Source organism: Apis florea, unplaced genomic scaffold (assembly GCF_048593485.1).
Source record: "Apis florea isolate Af1SG1 unplaced genomic scaffold, ASM4859348v1 contig_2350_pilon, whole genome shotgun sequence".
NCBI classification, from domain to species: Eukaryota; Metazoa; Arthropoda; class Insecta; order Hymenoptera; family Apidae; genus Apis; species Apis florea.
In genome coordinates this window covers 7445591-7468897 of record NW_028256565.1, presented here as the reverse complement: position 1 = coordinate 7468897, position 23307 = coordinate 7445591, and the positions used below count along the sequence as shown (strand labels likewise).

Sequence of the window (23307 nt, the reverse complement as noted above, 5' to 3'; positions counted from 1 at the left end):
AAGTCAAAGCATAATATCAGTCGATTAAATCGAAAAAAAAAAAAGAAAAAAAAAGAAAAGGAAAATAACGATTATTCTCCAAGCTTCCGTTCCTGAATTCCTTCCTTCTAATTTTTATTTCCATCCTTTGATGGAAATAAAAAAAAAAAATTCCTCTCCTGAAAAAGCTTCTCTGTCAAGTCGCTTCCGCAATGTCGATCGACGGGCCAAAGGCGGATCGAGGGAGGGGAAAAAAATCCAGGCGAGCACGAAACCGAGGAGAAAGAATCTTTCTCTCGGTTCGAAATTCGAAATTCAGGGACGAAATTACGGGAAATACGAGGCGGCTTTATCGAACGCGTTCCAACATCCACCACGTTTCTCTCGCGCTCGATTTATTAGCTTAGAGGCGACGGGAAATGATATTTTTAAAGCGTGTCGGTCGCGGGTTCGTTCAACCCGGACCGCATACCACCAAGTTGATTTCATGGTGGATCACTTGCTCGATACGATCCAGGCCCTTTAACTTTAACCCCTTTCTCTGTGATTCAAAGACGAATCGCGCGACCTTTGATCCCGCGGCGCGCGCGTTTCGCCACGATTCGACGAGGCGGCGGTGACAATTCTGTCGCCACCCTTGTTCCGCGAGAATAAATCGCGGATCGGGGTTTCCAAGTTTCGAAACTTTTTACTTTCGTCGATCCGTATCGCTTTGGAAGAGGCGCGGGAGTTGGGTTTACAGGATGAGGTATGCAGTTTCGATCATCGAATTACAGGGTGAACAGAATGGGTGCAAATATTGGGGTGTATCGGTTGGCAATTTGCGTTGGGTTTCGGCCTTGATAGAAATTGATGCTTCCCATTGTGGTTTGAATCGTGTGTATAGTTGTACGGCGGGATGGCATTTGTCAAGCGAGGATAATTGTAGGCAGCCTGATGGAACGTTAGGAGAGAAGGAATCTGTTGATAGGTTAGATAAATCAATTGGCCGGAGTGGGTTAACGGTGATGTGATGGATTCGGGATTGCGAGTTGATCGATTAAATCGAGTCGATTGATTAACATCTCGATGACGTTTCTAGCCAATCCAGAGGAACGATCGATATAAATATTTCAAAAATTAATTTCGCGATTCGAACATGAAAATGTCATCCAAGAGTTTAATTAAAATTAAGCTTTCTTAAATATCAACCCCCGTTGATTAAATCTCAAACACACCTCAAGTTACATTTTTCCCCGCAGTTTAAACCACCACCGTCACAGTTGCTCGCGCCAAATCCCCTCGAAAGAAACGGGAGTCGACCGAGACAAAACAGAAAGGGACTATCTCTTGATCAAACAAACAATCCTGTAGCGAAAAAGTTCGCAGGAACAAGCTCGCGACTTCCGCCATTTTCCCACTCCATTCCAAAGAAGAGAGAGAGAGAGAGAGAGAGAGAGAGAATAAATCGAGCTAACCAATTTCATCCTTAACGTCGGCAGACTGCGCGGCGAAAATACTTTCCACGAGCCGATTACGAGCAGCAGGTGCGACGCGGTTTGGTCCCCAGTTAAAAGGAAGATTAACGCCGGCCACGGCGCGCCTGTATAAAGTTCGAGTTTTAGCACGAAGTGGCCGGGACGTGACTTCCTCTCCTCGGTCTACCCGCAGGGATATTAAGATGCGATCAAAAGCGTGGCGCCGACACGCACACGCCACCTTTTTCCCTTATTCCGCCAGATGTGTAAATCCGCTGCTCTCAGCTTATTAGTCATGCTGTCTAAATTACGCAAGCATCGTTTCGACGCCTTTCCTCGAGTTTATATTTGTCGCCCTCTTGCGAAATTTGCATTCCGCAAGGAAGGAAGGATTTTTTTTCACTCGGACCTCTTATTCGAGAATTAAAAAACTTTTTGGTTCGAGTTTCAAGATGAATTATTTTCCCCAAGTTTGAAAAATTTGTCGAAGGGTGTTGAATTTGTGGAAACGTTCGGGGAGGAACGTCGAGGAGTGGTTTTACCAGTGATGCAGGCTTGAGAGAGCGTAGTATTCGAGAAACTTGGCCCGTTGAGTTAAGAAGTTAAGCCCAATATGCCGCTAATGAAACATCTGAAATGCTAATTTTCAATGCCACCACCCGGGGCCTCCTTGAATCCGCACAAGTCCCCTTACATGCACGGTACTCCCCTAATTTGAATAAACTCGTTCAACGTTTGTCACCTTCTCCTGCTCGCAATTAGTCCCAATTGAAAATTGTCTCGAGAACCTCGTCTCTCCGTATTATCATTCCCTCTGAATTAATTCAACTTGCAAAAAAAAAAAAAAGGAAAAGAAACTCTTTTTCTGCTTTTTAAAATTCTCCTAAACTCACTGGACTGTGCATCTTCGATCGACGTCTTCGAACGTCGTTGATTTAAATCCAAGGCAAAAATCAATTAAACGTTCGTCGAGCTTCCTAATTTCCTCGCCTTTCTTCGAAACCATCGTTACTTTCCCTTGCGCTAATTCTCGCCTTCCCTACACGTACCCTTGCGCTCACCCTCTACCGATCGCGCGATCCATTACGTAAGTTCCGGCGATAATTAAGTTCGAGCTGTCCCGACAGTTTTATTGGTCCGGAGCACGGCCGGTTGGTTAATTTGCATAGGGATGGCGCGTGGCCAGGCACCTAAAGTCGACGTCGAAAGCGAGGTTTCAACGAGGTTGCGCAATCAGACTCGTATTCCAACTTGCACGATACACGGAGCTGCGTGACAGAGAAAGGTTTCCACGGAATTAGGGGACGGTGTAATAAAGGAAGAGATCTGTTAAATCTGAGTTATGGATCTTCTCTTTTCTCTGTTTTCTTCCATCTTTCTCGAAGGATGGCAACGATCCTACGCGTTTCTTTTTCTTTTTTTCTTGAATCAGGGATCAGATAGAGATACGCGTGGCCAGGGAGAAACTGTTTGCGAGCTGTTTTAAGGAGGAACAATGTGTGGCGAATGTGGGAGTTTACGAGGGAACGGTACGAAAGTTTCGCGCAGCACCAGAGAGAAAGTATTCGGAGAGTTGTTGCCAGAGAACAAGTTCCGGTATTGCAACCGTATAGAAGACCTCTGTTGTGTTTGCACCTGCTTTGTTCGACCAAGTTTTATACATTTAACACAACGATGTATGGGGGAATTCGTTGGTCCTTTGTAAGGATTCGAAGAGGAATAGTTCTAGTTCTTCTTCGTTCCATTATTTTTTTTCTTCTCTCCCCTGATTCGTGCGAAAATTGTTTCGTAAATTCATAGAGACAAAATGTTCCACCGAATGAAATATAAAAATTGAAATCCGTGACGCGTAGACCCCTGAATCGGGGTCTACATATCTTTGGCCACGGCATCCTCATGATTCTCCAACGTAATTGTTCTTTTCTTTTTCGAAACCGCACATTTCCCATTTTTAAAAATTAAATAACACCGTGTTTACGCATTCCGCTATTATTCTACCGTTCTTCCTCCTTCCATTCTTCGAAACTACAACTCGTTTCGTCCGGAATTCCTTCGCAAACGTGACGCGATGCTCGCTCTATCGTTTATTATTGCACTCGATGCCACTTACGCGGGCCGTTTACGGATTAAAGGCGATGCCGTTAAACGTCAGCCAGGGCAGCGTCGATCCTCGAGAGGGCTTCGAAGAGGGCACTGCGTGAATTACGAGGGCTGTGCCCGCCCTTTCCCTGCGCAACGAAACGAAATACGACGCTGTAAATTCGAGTTTCACGACCCTCGACACGACCGATTCGAGACCGCCGCGTGGAATATCATTTGAAGTTCGAGCATGGGGACGAACAGAATCGGTAAGCGGATAGTTATACGCTTGTGTGGATCGATTATTCAGTGGATCGCAAAAACCTGGATGGATGAAGTAAGAACTGGTAGTAATTTTTATTCCTTGTTAGAATGTTAATTAGAGAGTATTCGAAAGGAAGAAAACTTTTCTTCGGAATGATAAATAAAGTTTATTGTTTTCTGTGATAAGAAACGAATTTCATATAAATTGATTCGTTAATAAGACGGATCGATTCTACTGTGAGAAGAAAGACACGCGGTTCTTAAAGGCGGGAAGAAGAATAAGGGAGAGAGATGAAAAGATCACGTGACCCTGAGTCAAAGGGAGGCGAGCACGCGAGCGACTTTTAAACGCTTAACAGGTGTCTTCGTAATCTGATATTTTCCTATCTTCATCCCCCAAGAAGTTTCGTTTTAAAAATTAAGATAAACTATGATAATGTTCTCTCTTCCTCGACGCTTGGAAAATATCCAACCGGTTAATAATAATTGAAGAATAGAGCGTAACAAACGAGAAGAGTTACAAAATATTCATGGAAAAGAGGTAATAAGAGACCAAACACGTTCGTGCCATCGATACCCTCTCAAGAAATCTCGATATCTCAATCGAGTGTCGAGATATAAAGACTCAAACGTTTACTCCAAAAATTATGAATGAATCGTTCCAACGATCTACTACGTTTTTCCAGAAGAATCCTGGAGGCAGGTCAGTGAGATGAGGTGATAAACATTATCTTTGTCTTTGCACGAGGATATCTCGAGAAGTCGTATCGGGACAAAAACGAAAAAAGCGCCTGAAAAAGAAAAAGGTATCTTATAATTACAACGTTCATTATAACGTTGATCGAAAGTCGTTATCCTCGAAGTTACGATGGTTCAAAGTTTCGACAAACTTTGATCAAGTTTTATGGTAAATCACTCGCAACGATGGGCGTTGTCTTTAAGTTAAGTTAAACGTTTTGATATTTTCCCGTTTAATGTTGTTGGTGTTGCGTGAATAATTCGAATCATTATTTTCAGGTGTTTGAAAACCGAGGATTGGCGCCTCGCGCAGTTTAATCCACCACGTAATAATTCATAATATTATTGCAAGTTCGCGAGCGGCGTGGAATTAAGCTTATTGTCGATGAAACTGGCCAACTAGTTTCACAATTTGAACACGCCAACCCTTCCCACGTGTTTATCGTTAAATCAAAGTGCCGTTAACGAAGCTTTCGAAACCGACGTTTCTTTTTCTCGCGCCCGCGTCGAGTTACGAGTTTCGAAACGAGTTTAACCGTTCTGCACGGAAATCGAAAACGCTTGGATCTTATTTTATTCGATAGGAAGGTTATTCAGATTATTCGTGAATCGATCACGAGATAATCTTAACGGGACGCGAGTTTCATAAAATGACGTTTAGATGAAGAAGAAGAAGAAGAGGAGAAGGAGGAGGAGGAAAAATATTCTCGAGGATCGAGGTGATGTATCGTCCTTAACGACGTTTTCATAGAAACTTGGTCGCGTGGAAACTTGGCCCGCGCCAACTTGCGGGATCGCGTAAATCCAGTTAGGGAAGTCACTTCAACCGCGAATGAAACAATTTTGTGCAGTGGATGCTGCGCGGTAGACTTAATTTCCATCAAGCACGGCCAAGCTCCGTTTGTCAATCGTATGCTACGTATGCTCGTCTCCCTTTTTGTCTTGCTCCTTCCTCGAATGCGCGTTGCGTGTTCCTGGATAACAGGATGGATCGTGATTCATTTACTTTTATCGATTGAATTCAAAATCTCTCGCCAGAGAGAAATTTAAATCAAAAAAAGGATGAGTTAGTTATTGGAAGAAATCTATCTCTTTCCCGGGTTAAAAAAGGAATTCAATTTAAAAATCGATTATTTCCACCAAAGTTCATATACTTTTAACTCAAACTATTTATAAATAATCGGCAAAGAAATCGACATTAGTTGTATCATGATCGTACTATCTATTTATTTTTATCGATCTAATTGATTGAAACGATCCAAAATTTAAAATCTCTCGCCAGAGAGAAATTTAAATTAATCAAAAAAAGGATGAGTTAGTTATCGAGAGTTGGAAGAAATCTATCTCTTTCCCGGGTTAAAAAAGGAATTCAATTTAAAAATCGATTATTTCCACCAAAGTTCATATACTTTTAACTCAAACTATTTATAAATAATCGGCAAAGAAATCGACATTAGTTGTATCATGATCGTACTATCTATTTATTTTTATCGATCTAATTGATTGAAACGATCCAAAATTTAAAATCTCTCGCCAGAGAGAAATTTAAATTAATTATTTAAAAAAAAGGATGAGTTAGATATCGAGAGTTGGAAGAAATCTATCTTTTTCGAACTTTTTCCAGCGTTAAGAAAGAAACTCGATTCAAAAACCGATTATTTCCACCGAAACGTCCAAATACTTTCAACTCAGATTCCTTAAATAATAATAAAAACCAATCGAACGAAATGACCCAAAATTTGAAATTCATTCCCCTCATTATTGCCTCGTCAAATTTCTCAAGAAATTTTTAATCAAAAAAGAAAGAGGACGAATCGAGTACAAAGTTCGAAGAAATCTCTTCCTTTCGAACTTCTTCCCGGGTTAAAAACGAAGAAGAACTCATCCAAACTATCTCAAACTACTTATAAATAAATCGGCAAAGAAGACACTGCTTACTCGATTCAAACTCGATTCTCTTTTTCTATATTCGTCGAAAAACTTAAATAAAAATTACTGCAATGCCTTCCTTTCTCTCCCCTCCCAAAAGAATCGAAAAGAAAACAAAACGCCGGCAAGAAAAAGGAACGGTCCGAGAAATCACGGGGCAGCTTCGCGATTTTCCCAAATCCGGTTAACGGAACTCGGGGAAGACCAGTTGGAACTGTCGTCTGGCCGGGCTAATTCGGTTTCCATTGAAAATAGAGGGACGTGCGCGGCGCTCGTTAGCTAAACGCGTCGAAACGTTACCTTCCAACTTTGACAACCGGTTCGAGGCGCATTAAAGGGGGAGGATGACTCGGCAAGAAAACATGCCCCCCCCCCCCCGTTTTCTAATTGGGGCTGGGACAGACATTCGAACTGAAACTGGCGGGCTAATTGTCCCAAACGGCGACCAGTGTTTTGTCGCGGCGGGGTGATTGTTCGCGTGGAGACGAAACGACGATTTATTCGTCAAGTTCGAGAGAATAAATTATTCGACGGGGAAGGGGAGATTAATTAAGATATCCAGATTTTAATAACTCGCTTTGAAAAGAGTTTCTTCGTAGTATTGAATAAAACGTATCGAAGCGATCTCATTTTGCAAAACGTTTGAAAAGTTCACGAATCAGCGTGTACGAAATAATTTGAAGATGGAGAGAAAACATTTTTTTATCTCCCCTTAGTCCTCCACATCGTTCGATTTCCGGGATGAAGTATGCAGTGCGTGGAGGAAAGATTATTCCGATGGAAAAATAACTAAGTATATCTGGGACCCGATGACAGGACAGATTTTTCTCCATCAAAGGGACATTGTACATACGTAACGAGAACGATATTGAAAATTGCCCTACAGGGAATTTCGCGATTACTTTCGTCCAAACGATAGAGCGGCGTTAATCGATTTTTCAAACGGCACGAAATCCGAACGATCTCAACAATCGGGTCGATTTTCTTTTTTTTTTCGTGCCAGAATTGGAAAAAGTATGTTTCCACGAATTTTTCGCGAGCGTTGTTTAACAATTGTGCGTGGATCGTAAAAAAAAAGAAAAGAAAGAAGGGAAGATAAGGGAAAGATCGTGGAGAATCGTAGGCTCGATCGATTAACGCGACCCGTACTCGCGCACGAGCTACGCGTGAATGCGAAGCGAGTCGAGCGTTCCGATATCGCGAACGACCTCTCTCGAACGAAAATAAAGTAAAATTGAAATATAAATATAACAACTGTATTGTCTTTACGTTATAATCGATAACAATTCACAGAGCGATGAAAACACGGTAACGAAGAAATATTTGATTTTATATTGATTCGCCGAGTTAAAAAAAGAAGAGAGAGAGAAAAAAAAGTACGAACGTTCTGCGCCTGACAGTCAGCAAACCGCCAAGCAATTGTTTTCGGCAGATATCGAGATGCAATTTCATTATTAAAAAAAAAAAAAAAAAAAAATGACCACCAATATTTAACAAAAGCGCGTATCTCTTTACCCAACAATTTCCTCCCCAATAACAAAATCCCCCAAAACAAGAGCTATTAACAATCGATCATCACACTTTCGAATAGTGCCTCTCGTATAATCCCTCAATCGCGATTTTTCAGTTGCAAGAAAAACGAAAATTCACCAGAGCTTAACCACCGAATACCATTTCCAAAATGCAGCGAGAAATAGCTCGTCAAAATTTCGATATATTCTTCGACCAACTTTCGACCACGATTCGTCGCCACGATAAGGAACACGAGACGTTGCACGTAATATCTGGAGGAAAGTGGATCCTCCTCCTCCTAATTTACGCTCGTCTAAGATACCTAAAGGCCACCGAGGACACTCGAGGATAACGGGACCCCGCGGGTACCTCGTCGTAACGCGATAGCAGGCGTCAGCCGACTAAGCACCTTTCCTGCCCTCGTAGCCACGGTTCAAGACCACTCACAGGATATGAAGATTACCGAGATTAACGGTGTCGTCGTCGACGAACCTCTTCGATCGAGTGTTCCTCTCAAAAAAGAAAAAAAAAGAAAAAATTGGCGGTCGATCGTCCGATTTTGATGAATGAAAATATCGAAAGGTTTCTATTTTGTTTTTCACTCGTTTCTTGGATTTTCTTTGGATTTTTGCACTTCTTTCGAGGGGAAGATCGATTGGATGGCTAGGTTTTCGCGAAGAAAGGAGAAGAAAGTTGTTATCACGGCGATTCGAAGATTTTCGCGGATTAATTATAAAGTTATCGGAGATGATGGGAGTTTTCGGTGTAAATGTAAAATCGATGTTTGCCTAAGCGCTGATAAATTAGCGATAATGAAGCGTCGCGAAAGTGTTCGAAACTCGACCCGTCTGAATAATTTAGGTGGGCAAAGGCCTCGACTGAGAGAATTTTAAGAAGAAAGCTTGCTTCTCTCGATCACGCGGATCTCTTCTCTTTTTAATTCGCCCATTTTTATCAAATCTTGTTCAACGTTACGACGGTCATTATTTGTTCATTAGCGACCATGTTTGATTATATTAATCGTACCCCGGTGTATGACGAACTATATCAGCTCGAAGGTAAATATTGATTCTAATTATGGCGTTTCATTATTTTACATTCCGATAATTTGTGCAATACTCCATTACGAAACAATAGCACTGGAAAGTTGGTAAATAATTAAGTAATAATAGCAGTGAATAACGCAACTCGGCGATCAGCGATCGAAAATAATTTTGGTCAGGAATATCGATATTTAACCGATATTATATACAACTTCGTGGCAAGACTCGACATTTTAAACAAAACATTCTCTATTTATTTCTTTATAACACAACGATAACGTATATAGAGAATTTGTAATAAAAGCAAGATAATAGCATTTCTCTATATCAAAGAAGAAGAAATTATTATTTAGAAAGAGAATAACTATAGGAGATTTTCGAACGTGAATTTCGAAAACAACGTAAAATGCATGCATTTCGTGGAAATTGACGATCAAAACTCGTCGAATGATGCGAAAATATCTTCGTTTCGAAACAAACCCCCTATCTCTTAACACAAATATGATACTCGTGTCTCGAGATGAGAAATATGAATTCGACGTAAGGAAGAATCGTCATGAAGAATTATAAATCGATATTTGCAGCGTGGAACAAGGCACGGTATCGGTGGTATTCCGCGATACAGGGATAAGATTATGATTAAGATATAGTTTGCTCTGTTACCCGATATTAATCGAGAAGCCAAAGACTGCTTGGATGAGCGGTTTCCCGATAAATGGGCAGGGAGAATCAATTGCCTGGTTTCCATGATCCCTTGACCAGAATCCACTCGATTATTACTTGTGGACATAGTTACTATCCATTTGTTTACCGCCGCTATCATTCGCCTCCTCCATCGATTCGACGCAAAAATGTTGATACGGAAACGGATGTTTCGAAACGCTGTGTTGCACGAGAAAAGAAAGTATATTTGCTACGAAAATGAGAAAATTCTTTGAAATTCTTTTTTTTCTTCTTTGTTGAATTGTGACTTTTCCGGTACACTTAATTAGAACTCATTTGCATCCGATACCGCGGCTTCCAGTGGATCGTTATCAACGGAATAAGCAGTCTTGGACCGCAATCGCAACGGTCCTCGAATAGCACGGTGGGCACGTACGCAGTTAGCGTTGTTTGTACGTGGCAAGATAACGTTGCATATTAGGCGAGAAATGGGGGACATTCTTACACACGAAATTAATAATAATTCTAATTGCAATGAAGATATTATTTTTCGACTTTTGCGAGATAACGTAGCCACTAATTATTTCAAGTACCTGCACGTTCATCGAAATACTTCGCTTAAACATCTCATAGATTCTTGAAAAATGTTACACAATTTCGAACATCATTTTCTGCACGAATAATAGAAACGTAGTCCCCGATATCGCGACACATCGACGTTAAAACAATTTAAACAACGTAATTTCGGTCGTGCATACGCATCGAGCATACAACGTTCGCCGCGGCCGAAGAAACAACGCGGTGTCCCATGTAGGTCGAGTGACTTCGAAGACCCGATGGAAGAATAGCTGTGCCGTCTTCGTAACGGCAAAACACAATACCCGATAGAGGGTTTCTCGAAGCACGACACCGTTGTGCAGCGGAAGGTGCATTAAACGTAGGAAGATCCTCCACGTCGCTTCTCGAGCGATATACCGCGACCATGATATAGGACGGTGTACATATGCGTTACGTGTAAAGTAGTCGTCGCCTCGTAACCAGAGTGCGGGAATAATGGATAAGGAGGTGGAAATGTATACGACGGAGAAGATATTTTCGAGTGGGGACGGAGTAACTTTGAATTATGCGCGCCGAATCGCGTGTACGGTTAACGAGATAGAGATGGAGGAAACTTGAAAACTACCAAAAATCGTTTAATCGAACGATGCATACCTGACCAATTGTGGAATTCATAAGTATAATTAGAATGTGGAAATAATGGATTTAGGATAGAGTAACTTTGAATTATGCGCGCCGAATCGCATGTACGAGATGGAGGAAACTTGAAAATCACCAAAAATCGATAAATCGAACGATGCATACCTGACCAATTGTGGAATTCATAAGTATAATTAGAATGTGGAAATAATGGATTTAGGATAGACTAACTTTGAATTATGCGCGCCGAATCGCATGTACGAGATGGAGGAAACTTGAAAATCACCAAAAATCGATAAATCGAACGATGCATACCTGACCAATTGTGGAATTCATAAGTATAATTAGAATGTGGAAATAATGGATTTAGGATAGAGTAACTTTGAATTATGCGCGCCGAATCGCATGTACGAGATGGAGGAAACTTGAAAACTACCAAAAATCGTTTAATCGAACGATGCATACCTGACTAATTATGGAATTTATAATTGTCATCATCTCGTAAAGAGAGAGGAAATAATGGATAAGGGCGTGGGATGGAGTAACTTTGAATTATGTGCATACGTGAGTAATTATGGAATTTATAATTTTTTTTGGAATAAAGAATGGCGGATAGATTGTATTAAGGCTAACGAATACTAAAAATCTTCTTATAGTATACACGTATCGATAAATTTACTTGTGGAACGAGTTGTTAACTTCGTTATTTCGTTCGATCAACTTTTAAGCAACGTTAAAATAACATCTAAGTAATAATATTTGCCCACTATATCTTACTCTCTTCCAATCTACCGTAGAAAACCGAATTGCCCTGTTTCTTTCACAGAGAACGAGTTATCGAGTACAACAATCTGTATTTATTTCATATATCATTACGGTCCGTGAAATAATAAAGATGAAAACGGCTCGAAGGAAAGTATTATTGCGGATTATCGTCAATTTCTTTTTATACCGCGAAATATCGCGATCGAGCTGTACGAGACTGTTAAGAACTCTTGTAAAGAACTACGCGTTAATGTTAATAACGCGCGGATAATCATAAACAAAATTTGAACTTTGATGAAAGGAACATCGTTACACGATCCAACAAAAAAATATCACTGCAACGTTTTCGATACGTTATTATTAAAAAAAAAAGGAAAAACGAAAACAAAAAGAATTCTATAAAAAGGAGAAAGATTCTACAAAAAACGTGAAGGAGGAAGAAAGAAAGGGAGAAGAAAAAACTCTTCTGCACGATTATCGAGAACACATCCTTCCTGACGGGAAGGTCGAGGGCAGAGTTTACCCCTCGTAAAAGGCGGATAGATGCTAATTTCTCGAAAGCCAGGCCGTGTTAAATTAAAAATAGTAATAATGTTGCCACGCTAATAATTTAGACCTTTAGTGCTTTTACATCCGGAACCAGTTAACAGCACCAGCGGCTTTTAACCGGATCTTCCTGCACGCTCCTCCTTACCTAGACACCCCTCCCCTTCCCCACCAAGTAAAAAACGAGGTTTTATGAAAATTGCCGGTCGGCTGCGAACGCTTAAATATTCAGCCCGGAGGAAACGGCATTACGCGAACGTTACCGCCTCGCCAGCCCGCCACCACCCCTTGCAATTCTCTCGAGCGTTCCTCGTATCGGGTATACCCGGTCGACGGGGTTAAAGGAGCTTGGAACGAGCTTGGTATTTCACCGATGTAGCACGCCCGATGATGGGCCGATGATCGTTGAAATATCACGTAGAAATAAATTTCTGGACCGAGATAAATTGCGTTTTCAAACAGATCGAGATCGTCTCGTTTGTGAGAAAGCGTGAAAATAGTTCGAATTCTTTTTTCGTAAAAGAGGAGTTATGATTCAGTGATAGTTTTCTATTCTCGAATTCGAAATTTAGAAAAAAATATGCGTAGAAATAAATTTCTGAATCGAGATCGTTTCGTTCGTGAGAAAGTGTTAAAGTAAAGTGTAGCTCGAATTTTTTTTTTGTGTTCGTAAAAGAGGAATAAGTTAAATACGATTCAGTGATAGTTTTCTATTCTCGAATTCGAAATTTAGAAAAAAATATGCGTAGAAATAAATTTCTGGATCGAGATCGTTTCGTTCGTGAGAAAGTGTTAAAGTATTTGTAGTTCGAATTCTTTTTTTTTTTTTTTGTATGTATTCGTAAAAGAGGAATAAGTTACGATTCAGTGATAGTTTTCTATTCTCGAATTCGAAATTTAGAAAAAAATATGGGTAGAAATAAATTTCTGGGTCGAGAAGATAAATTGCGTTCTATCGAAAAAGTACCAAAGTATTTGTACTTTCGAGTAGTAATTTCCATTCTCGAATTTGAAATTTAGAAAAAAATTAAATGGACTTATGAGAGAAATATTGATCTACGGAGGAAGGAAAAATAGGGATAAACTCGCGATGGAGGACGGTTCTTATCGATACGATTAATCGGGAATTGGATAAAGGGGGCGAGTTATGGTATCAGCAGTGGGATTGGAGACATTGTGCAACGGATGAACTATCGATTCCTAAGGAGTTCCATTGTAGGGGATGGTGATTTGACAGAGTCGAAGGGGTTGATTTATAGCACGACCCATAGCCTGGCCAAACTTACAAATGCCCTGGTTGTATATCCATATATCCATACAACGATAAATGGATCTCATTTCTATCGTATTGATATATTTCTAAACCAATAAGGAGGGAGGAAATTGCGTTTTCCTTTCGATGCATTCATGCAAAATCACTGTATCCATCGTGACGACTAACTAGGAGATTCATGCGTACCACTCGTGTCCTCGAAGTGAAGTTTCGTCCTATCCCCTGTCTCTGGGATGCGAAATCCTCTCTTAACATTTACTTTGCCCTACTCCTCTTCGCATGAAGATTCGCGCCAGCCAGAATTAACGCGGATGATCAGAGACGACAAGCGTATTCTCCACCAAAGATCTCTATTTTCTCGTTTATTTTCGATCTCTACGCGTTCGAAATCCGATAAATATCTCGCGAACAAATTTCAAACGAGAGAGTCAACGAAAAATACGAGTCAATTTTTCCGAATCAATTTCCCATTCGGATCGGCGAAATTTGCATAATTTTCAAGATGCTTCCACGGAAGCAGAATAAAAAAGAAAAAGAAGAGATGATCAATCGATTCGCGCTCTATCATCACCCTTCAACTTCTTCCTACGAATATTTCATGCTGTATATATACTTTAAATAGAACAACCGGGCGTTTATTAACCTTTGCACTCGTATTTGTGTTTAAAAAGATTACCAATCAAATAACAAGAGTCCCTAGAATATAATCATATTATATGTAAATTATATTATACATATAGAATATACACTTTTCGAAACAATGTTACGATACACATAGAATTGAGCTCAGGTGTTCAGCTTTTGTATTTTCCGCTCGTTAACAGTTTTGGAGAGTTTCGTTTTCTAAAAAACTGGAAACTAGATGGCCAGTTCAGAGATTAACCCTTTGTATTTATATTTAAGAAGATTACCAATCAAGTGACAAGAGTCGTCCCTGGAACGTAATTATACATTTTATATATATATATATAAAATGATAAAATGTAGGATGGCGACGCGCAAAGGGTTAAACTTCCACGAGAATCGAGAAATATGGCGGGGGATGAACACGACAGGAGCAAAGCGCGCATTGGTTCGCGCACGTTTCGATTAATGCAGCCCGGATCGGGTACGTTCTCGGCGCTTGAACAACCCCCCTGATATTTTTACGCGAAATTAACACGGGGGTATGGAGAGGAACAGCGAAATTCGCCACGGTGGGACGCGGTTACCATGGTAATTCACAGTCCTCCATTTGCAAAATCTTCCGCAATTAACGTCGCCCGGAGGATCGTGTAAACCTCGCTCGACCGTAAAACTTACGAGCCGGAAGATTTTCCCGGCCTCGCTCCATCCAGGAACCCGCGAATATCCTTCTCGCGTTACCTCGTTCTCGGGCTTAGTTCATAATTTCTTGCCTATTGAAACCAAGCTCTGCTTACGCCCTGTATAAAAATAACCGCTGCCTTCGAATTACGCGAGCCCATTTCTTAATTACACGGGTGAGGCTCGCTTCGATAGCGCGGAAAATACACCCCTTACACCGCCACCCTTACTCCCTTACGCCTCGCGATAAAGATAACGACGGATCTATTTATTATTATCTCGACGACCAACCGAAAAAAAAAAAAAAAAAAAAAAGAAAGGTGTTATCGCGTGAAGGACACCGAGTTTTCACCCCAATTATCTTCAAAGATCATCTCGAGCTTGGAGGAAAGCAAAGTTTCGCGGGCACGACGGGTTTAACAGCCCCCAAGTAAATTCCCGGCTTATCGTGCATTTTTCACGGTGGCATTATACCGTTCGAGGCGTGTGTAATAAAAGAGAGGGGGAGGGGTTCTGCAGCTTTCCGAAAAAATCGCACCGCAACGATCGATCGTGCCTGCTCGCAGGAGTATCAGGAGTATCGCAAAATAAAAGCTTTATCGTCGGGAAGAGTGCGTAAAAATGGATATTTCGTGATCGTAATTCAGGATTACGAAACTTTGTTCACGTTCCTCCCCTTTGTTTCGTTCCTCCTCTTTTCCCTTGTATTAACAATTGTAAACCCTTTCATGCCTTCTCCATTCTTGCTCCTTTCCTTTTTTACTCCCCGGCTTTCTTTACGCTTTTTTCCCTACGATTCCGCTTAATATCATACGAGCTCCATTGTTTCCATTGTGCTTAAGTTAATTCTTGGAAAGGTATTGAAATCCGCGCGATAAATTTAAGAAGAGTTGCAAAATATTCGAAAGGGAGGAAGATAATACGAGAATATGCGTGTAAGATAGCTTGTTAGAAACGGAACGACGATGCTAGATCGAGGTTTTATGCGTGTACGCATCGTGGAAATATTGCGTTAAAGTTTCGAAGGCACGTTGATAATATCTCGTCCAGAGATTTGTTCGGTTCGCGTTTCCACGACGATTACTCGAGTAAATTATCAAAGTTTGGCGAGAACGAGATCTTTCTAACGTTTCTGCATCCGTGGTGAAAAGACGATTCTGCGTTCTTAACTCGTGACTGGAATAGAACCGAAGATAAGTTCTAGCTTTAACAGTTTTCCCCAGTCCTCCTCTTATCTTCTTTCCCCCTTCGTAATAATAATAATACCTCTTGAGAAATACTTATCGAGATTATAAATTACACACGATGTAATTAAAGAAAGAAAAATGAAAAACTGTCGAGAGAAGTTAGTTTGAACGATCTTAATCAATGAACACGCGAAATCGTGTAGCATTAAAATGTTGTAATTATTATCGTTCGAGTATAAAATTATAATTCGCCAAATATTCGACAAATCCTATTAATCTCAAGCACCGAGATCCGCTTCGCTTATTTTCATAAACACTTCCAATAAAACGCATCCTGATAATGATGGAATTGTTCCCTTGTTAATTAACCTTGTAATTAAACCAAATAAACCGTATAACAACATATCCTTCGATTAAAATTTCGCCGCGGTCAATTTACCAAGATCGGAACGATTCTTCCCTTTTTGCCCGCATCGAATCGATAACAACGAAGGGTGGCGGTCAATTTGAATAATTACGACTCGATTCCAATCTCGCGGCGTCGAATCACGAGCGAATCGAGGCTCCTTTTCGGCCGAGCACGATCATCATCCTTTTATCGAGGCTTTTTCACCGAGCTCGGCGTCGATTAATTCACCTCCAAGTTTTACACGCGTGACGTGTCGCGCGACTTCGCCTCGTTCATCCATCCAATCATTCCATCCAGCTTTTCAAACGGAGCTGATAGAAAAAAAGTGGTCTCTCCTTGATGAATTGTACGGAGATTCTTGTACAAATGCACAATCGTGATAAATAGATCGTCGAAGAACGAGCTTGAAATATGTGTGGAAAGTATCGAAATACAGAGAATTTATATTTGTCGCAACGCAGATTAAAAAGTATCTTTACCAAGTCTTACCAAGTGTTGAATAATTGAAAGATTAAAGGATCGATTCTTTAATTCGTTCGTGCTAAATTTCGTGGTGAAATCTTTCAAACAAACCCGAAGCAAGTCCACCCTTTCCTACAAATTTCCCTCGAATCTTTTCATCAGATCAAGGAGGACATCCGCAATGATTCCGCATATTTGACGCGAAAATTGACTTAATTATCAATCGAAGGCGAAAGGGGCGAAGGAGAGAAGGGAGGGATTAGGGAAGGCGGCACGAAAATCAATCGTTCGTCCGATCCGCACGTGAGATATTTGGTAACGAGAGAGAGAGAGAGAGAGAGAGAGATTGCTCCCGCCATTTCGATACCCTTGTGCAACATGGCTCGGTGAACAATCGTAATTCGGTTATCAGAAGGGCACGCAAAGGAATTTCCAAAACGATGGACATCTACATCGCACGCGAATTCGCCAACTAATACTGTGAGGGGGTTGCACGCGTAAACACCGTGGACAGAATTCGTGTTACCCTGATAATGCGATAATAAGATGATTGGTCGACGTTTCTGTATACCGGAGACGTTTAAGTTAGATACAGAAATGACGAACACGTTGCTCTCGAGAGAAACGAAATCGCCAAATTCGTGCTTTCCATAACAGGGCGGTAAATGGACTACATTTTGTGATCGAATTATCACCTTGCCTTTTCTTCGATTTTAAGTCAATTAGAAGCGGAAGTGGAGCGAGCAATTTCTTAATCAAGAATACTTTTGTCAGTTCTTCAATTTCTTAAGTGATAGTAAATTCATATTTAACGATAATCGATGTTCTGTTAATTTTATTCGTATGATAATTGAATTATATCGATCAAAAATTGAAATGACGTTCTAATCTAATCTTTTCACATGAGCAATTCGTTAAGAAGCCATAAAACCTAGTTTGCAACTAGGATATATTTCAATTACACGAGTTCGAATTCGTTTCGAATCGGCACAAAAATTCGCATTTCATCGGAAAAAAAATTCATTCGCGATTGTAAATAATTATATTCGCATTCTGAGCTCGACGAAATCCGAAGGCAAACAACGAATGGAGCGATCTTCGACTAAGATGGATTTGTGGCGCGATTAGCCGAAGAACGTTTCGCACGTTTTGGTAAGCTTCGAGGCTTAAAATTTCGAGGGCAGGTCGAGATCTGTTTGTCGTCGGGATGAGCCAACGTGGAAAACTGTGCAACGAGGTGACGGGTTACGTGCGATGAATTCGCGACATGGCATCCCGACTTTTCGACGTATGATACACGTGCGCGATAGAAATCGTTTTTCCCCTGTAAACGTGCGCATCCTCTACAAACAATCCTCCATTCGTTGCTCGCGAACTTCCATCGGATTCGATGGAAATTTGAAACGAGAACAAGAATTTGACGAAGGTGTTCAACAGGTTTAGGCGAGCTCTTGTCTCGAGATTAACAAGCCGATATAGCTGATGCTATCTTTTCACAGTGTCTTTTATCTTTCATCTTTTTCTTGTAACACGAGCTAAGAGACACGATCGTAAAATCATCGACGAAAAAATTGACTTGAAAGGAACGCGATATAAATTAACCCTTTGCGCTCCAACGATGAAAAAATATCGCTTCATGAATGGATTCCTAAACTCTTTACGTATAATCTTAATAAAGTGTAGAATAATATACTATCGAATCGTTACATCTTTTTATCTGAAATTAGACCGTGATCGCGGATCGAACTACATTTTCGGCGGTAGAAATACTATTTTTAAAGTTTCTGAGTTTTGTAAGCGTGGAATACGATGATGAAATTAGTTCAAGCGAAGATAAGTTTGATTTTTCGTTATTAAATAATAACGAGATTATTTCTATTCGTATAAGAAATCGACGATAGAGAGAAAGAAAATAGCGATAAAATCTAGAGACGTAGTATAAGATGAAAAATAGAATAGACAGTAAATGAAAGCACGTTATTGGAATTGTAAGATTTGTAACAACATTTTCTTGCGATATTTGAGGATGTATCTTAACAATTACTTTATTATTAAAATATAATGCAACAATTTTTAATATTCAACAAATTTTCTTTCTTTATATACAAAGATGGATAAAATATTAAAGTACACGTTTTATACGTTAATTTGTCTGTAAAATCATTTTAAATTAGCTAAGAAATTCACCACACCGAGCGTGGGAAATCTTGAGTTGTTGGTTCGCCCCAACGAAAAAGAGTGCAAAGGGTTAAATACATTCGTCTTACACGATGATCGATAGCGACAATCGTCCCTTTCACACGAATCTTAATCTTACATATAACACTTTCGCTTCCCTCTTTCCCTCCTTTCATCTAATCGATCCTGTTTGACTAGAAAATTTCACAATACTATATAAAATACAATAGGTTCGCTAATGCACTACACCCATGTTATTCCTTGAACGAGCTAAACGATCATCCGTGAGATATCGCAGCGAATATTGGCGATACACGCAAAGTATAGCCATTACTTTCAACAGGGAACATAGTAATACTTGGCTCGACCCGAGTCGAGCTTTGCCTCGCGCTTAACCTCCCGTGTTTATGGCCAGTGTCCCGTAAATGGCCAGTTCCTCCGCAAAACGTGTAATAAATAGCCGCGTAATCCCGAAGCCTTAAAAAGTAATATCCTCCTGGGAAGATATCGAGAATCGTTCGTCGATTTCTCGGTGTCGAAAGCCGAGCGACCAAACGATTAGAAAGGAGGGAAGAACTGGGGAAGCGGGGAGAGAGAGGTGGAGGGTGCATCATACTTTCCACGTTCTTGCGTGGAGGGAGAGGAAAAACTTCTCCTTGGTGACTTGGTGAACCCATAACTTCGTCACGCGACAAGGGAAACGCAATTCGTAGGTGAACAACGTCGCGAACTTTCCCGACTTGGCAATTTCCACGCGCTTCTATTTTTTATCCCGAGTCGACAGAGCACTAAATCTTGCCGCACTCTCAGCCACGCGGTTTTCGGCTCGTCCATCTCTTCGCCTCCGCCGAGGAATTGAGCTGAAGTCGCGACTGCGAAATCGAAATCGCATTTTCAGCGGGATGTTTCGAAATGGAAAATCGATGAGGCAAGGAAAAGAATGACAAAGGAAGAAACACGTTTGTAATGTTGTTGCGGTAGAAGCGTTTTAAATGGGTATGCGTGGAATCGAATTCTCTTGAAGGATAAATTTTCGTAATTTATGAATTTGTATATTCGAGCTTCTAATATTGGATGACGATACGTTTCATCTAATTCATTATTTCTTGGTAACAAAGTTTTAATGGTTCTAGGAATACGTGTATAAGTAATCTTTCGTGCATCGATCGTTTCTATACCGTTGCTTCATAAGCTTTGCGCAGGCAATCTAAATAATTTAATTAAAATCGTAGGAATAAAATATTTTGTTGTTCCAAAGTTTTCAATATCTCGTGTTACAGATTACTTGTTGACAATCCGTTTTAATCTCTCAAGTTTTATTAAAAATATAAAATGTAAATTTAAACAAGAAAATTTCCCTCCAACGAATCCTTTTGTTATTTTGTTTTCGACTCGAACGCGCAATTTCCAAACTTTCTGTATTCGTTGTGGTATATCGTGAAGAAACAAGTTGAATATCAAATAAAACGAAACCAATCGCACGATGGTTCATCTTGCTCTCGGTTAAAAGCCAGCTGAAACCGATGCATGGCTTAATACGATGCCGTGAACCGAGTCAAAGCGGAAACTTGTCTTTGAGTGGACGCGCGTCCAACTGCGTCCAACATTGGCATTACGATGAATATGTAACACGCGATAAAACTTCCGGCCGATCGTTCGATTAAAGAGGAAAACATTCGATCGATTCGCGGAATCTTAATTAAAATTGAACAGACGGATTAAATTTATACAGAATAATGCTTTTGAAACGACATTAGAATGTGGAAATATAAGAATAAAAAAATATTTAAACAAATTTAAAATTTAATGAATGATACTTTATATATCGTTAAATATAATTTAAATACTGAATATTATATTAATATTAAATAATAGTAATTAAATAACATTAATTAAATATTATTCGATTTAAAATTGAAACCTATTTGCATTTCAATATTAGATATAATGGAAGATGTTATTGTTTCATAATTTAAAATGAGATTGAATCCGGAAACGATAGGGAAGTTCAGTAACCGTGTTACGGTTCTATCATCTGCATCCTCAACGACCATTCGAGGAAACGTTAACGAAACGGGCCAGTTATATTCGGCTAGATTATATCGTGGAATTCAAGTTTATTAAGCGACCCCTATCTACCAAGAGAATCGATTCTATGTTATGGATAGGTTAACGCAAGTTGGAAGTTTACTTGACAATTTTCTCGGTAATGGAAGAGGAGCATCACGAGGCTCGTGTATCAAAGCTTGGAAACTTTGTACTACGTTTCGAACGAGTGACAAAGTTCGAGGAAGTTACGTTTCCAGATTGTCGTGATCCCATTACTTTAGGGAAAGACCATTTTCCACTCTATGCAAAACCTGAGTTCTGAAAATCGTTTTTTCTTTTGGCAAGAAATTTTAGATAACGATTCTATCTAACATCTTATCGCCTAGCAATGAAGTCATACGCGAGAATGACGAGATTATCGTTTAAAGTAGACGGAATATCAAGTAAGAAACAACAATCGAGATTATCGAATCGTTCGAAAGCTTCACGCAGAAACATACCTCCCTCTATCATTATCTCGAAACTTTCGAAGCAATCTTTCAAAAAAGATATTATTTCACTTAAGCGATCCATACTGTCGAAATATTCCGCAATATTTCTATCAAGTTTGAGAAAATTAAATTAAATTGATACTTTCTGATAAATTTTTTAGCTCTATAAGATTCGAAATTTAATAATCGAAACCTAACCTATAAAAAAGGAGAATATATATATATACAGTGAATCTTGAAATATATCGAATATCGAAATATATCGAAAAGCTACTCGAGCGTAGAGAATAGATAACCTATAGGCCATTATGTTCGAAACAAAAGTTTATGTGTACAAAATATAAGTTTATGCGTAGCGAAATCACACGTTCCGAATTGTTTTTCGAACGTACAGAATTTCCAAGAATTGCTTATAATTTAGAAACACGGTCTTCGTATTCCGATAACGATTAGTAAACAATAACAATGTATCGTTTAACACTGAACGTGTTAAAATTCACGAGATAATATTTATGATACAAAATAGTTTCTTGTACTCACTGTCTTTTACACAGAAGGCGCCGATAATCCAGAGTGGGAAGAGTGGCACGATGAACACGTTCCAGTGTCTTGCATTCGTGTTGCACCGTAGACTCCTCCCGACGTGCAGCCTAAGGTAAATCATGATCGTTCCACGTGAACTCGCCGCGGCTCGATCATAGCAATCGATTGTCAAGCAGCATCTTCCACCAATTTCACTAACACTGTATGTTTTTCGAGATCACAGGACCTCTGCTTCAATTCACTCTACGGAAATTGTCTTCCTATATCCTCGTCCTGCGTGTCTTTCACACACTGCGCCCACATTTTCCTTCGAGTCGAGTTGAGAGGAACGTAGATTAAATATCGACACTATCGATAAACCGAACGACGAAACGAGACGTTGCAAATACGATAATCGAAGAAACACACTTCAAAAAAATCACTCTCTCGTCAGAAACACCGTTTCGTGATGCAAGAAAACCACGGAATCGGCCACAAACACGAGCAATCACTATCGAAACGAAAGTAACATCACTTTCGATGCAAACAACGATCGCACGCGATTGTTTGACACGTTTATTACCCCGGTCTTTCTTCCCTCGTTCGACCGATCTACATTCACTACCGAATTCTTCTATCTTCTACACGATTTTTAAACTTTGCCGTGATCACGTTACTGCCTCGTAATAAACGCACGACACGTTCTATAATAAAAATTCACGCCCGATATAAAATAATTTCGACGGTTGATCGGGAACGACGTAATGCGCGCCACTCGCACTCGGCGAGATTTCCCTGCTCCACCGGGCCGTGCGGTGCACACCGCTACGCTAAGCTGCCACGGTCGACGTTAGCGTCGCCACTGTCGCTGTGGCTGCCACCACTACTCTAATTTCCCTCTCCACTGGCGCCAATCCCCTCCACGATACTCTACTCCCACCATTCGCTATCTTGCTGTAATACTACTGCTAGTACTACCACTATCGCATCGCAACGAAGCCAGCTGCCGACGTCGACGTCGTTGGTCGACGCCGACTTCGTCTTCGTCGTCTTCGTCGTCGTCGTCGTTGTCGTTGTTGTCCACGTTCTCCTCGACGTCATCGTCAGAGTCGTGGTGCTACGTCGATCGAAAAGAGCCTCTCCGTTGTACGCGCCCGCGCACATGTTTTACCTCGCATGCGTATTGAACGCATGGTTTCTCCCTCTTTCTCGTTCTCTCGATATCGCCTATGACTCTATCTCCCTCGTGCCTCGTTTTT

At 40.4% G+C, this 23307-nt stretch overlaps 1 protein-coding gene across 3 annotated transcripts in view; it reads right to left on the bottom strand.

Annotated features, from left to right (window-relative positions):
- The window catches only part of LOC100872781 (neural cell adhesion molecule 2), a 244676-nt gene extending 222340 nt beyond the window's left edge, over positions 1 to 22336 (bottom strand). For all 3 annotated transcript variants that reach the window (XM_086904330.1, XM_086904328.1, XM_086904329.1), the window contains exon 1: positions 22067 to 22336. In XM_086904330.1, the coding sequence (XP_086760456.1) occupies positions 22067 to 22190 (124 nt within the window). In that variant the 5' untranslated portion in view covers positions 22191 to 22336. The remainder of the gene's footprint in view (positions 1 to 22066) is intronic.
- Between the last annotated feature and the right edge of the window lie 971 nt (positions 22337 to 23307).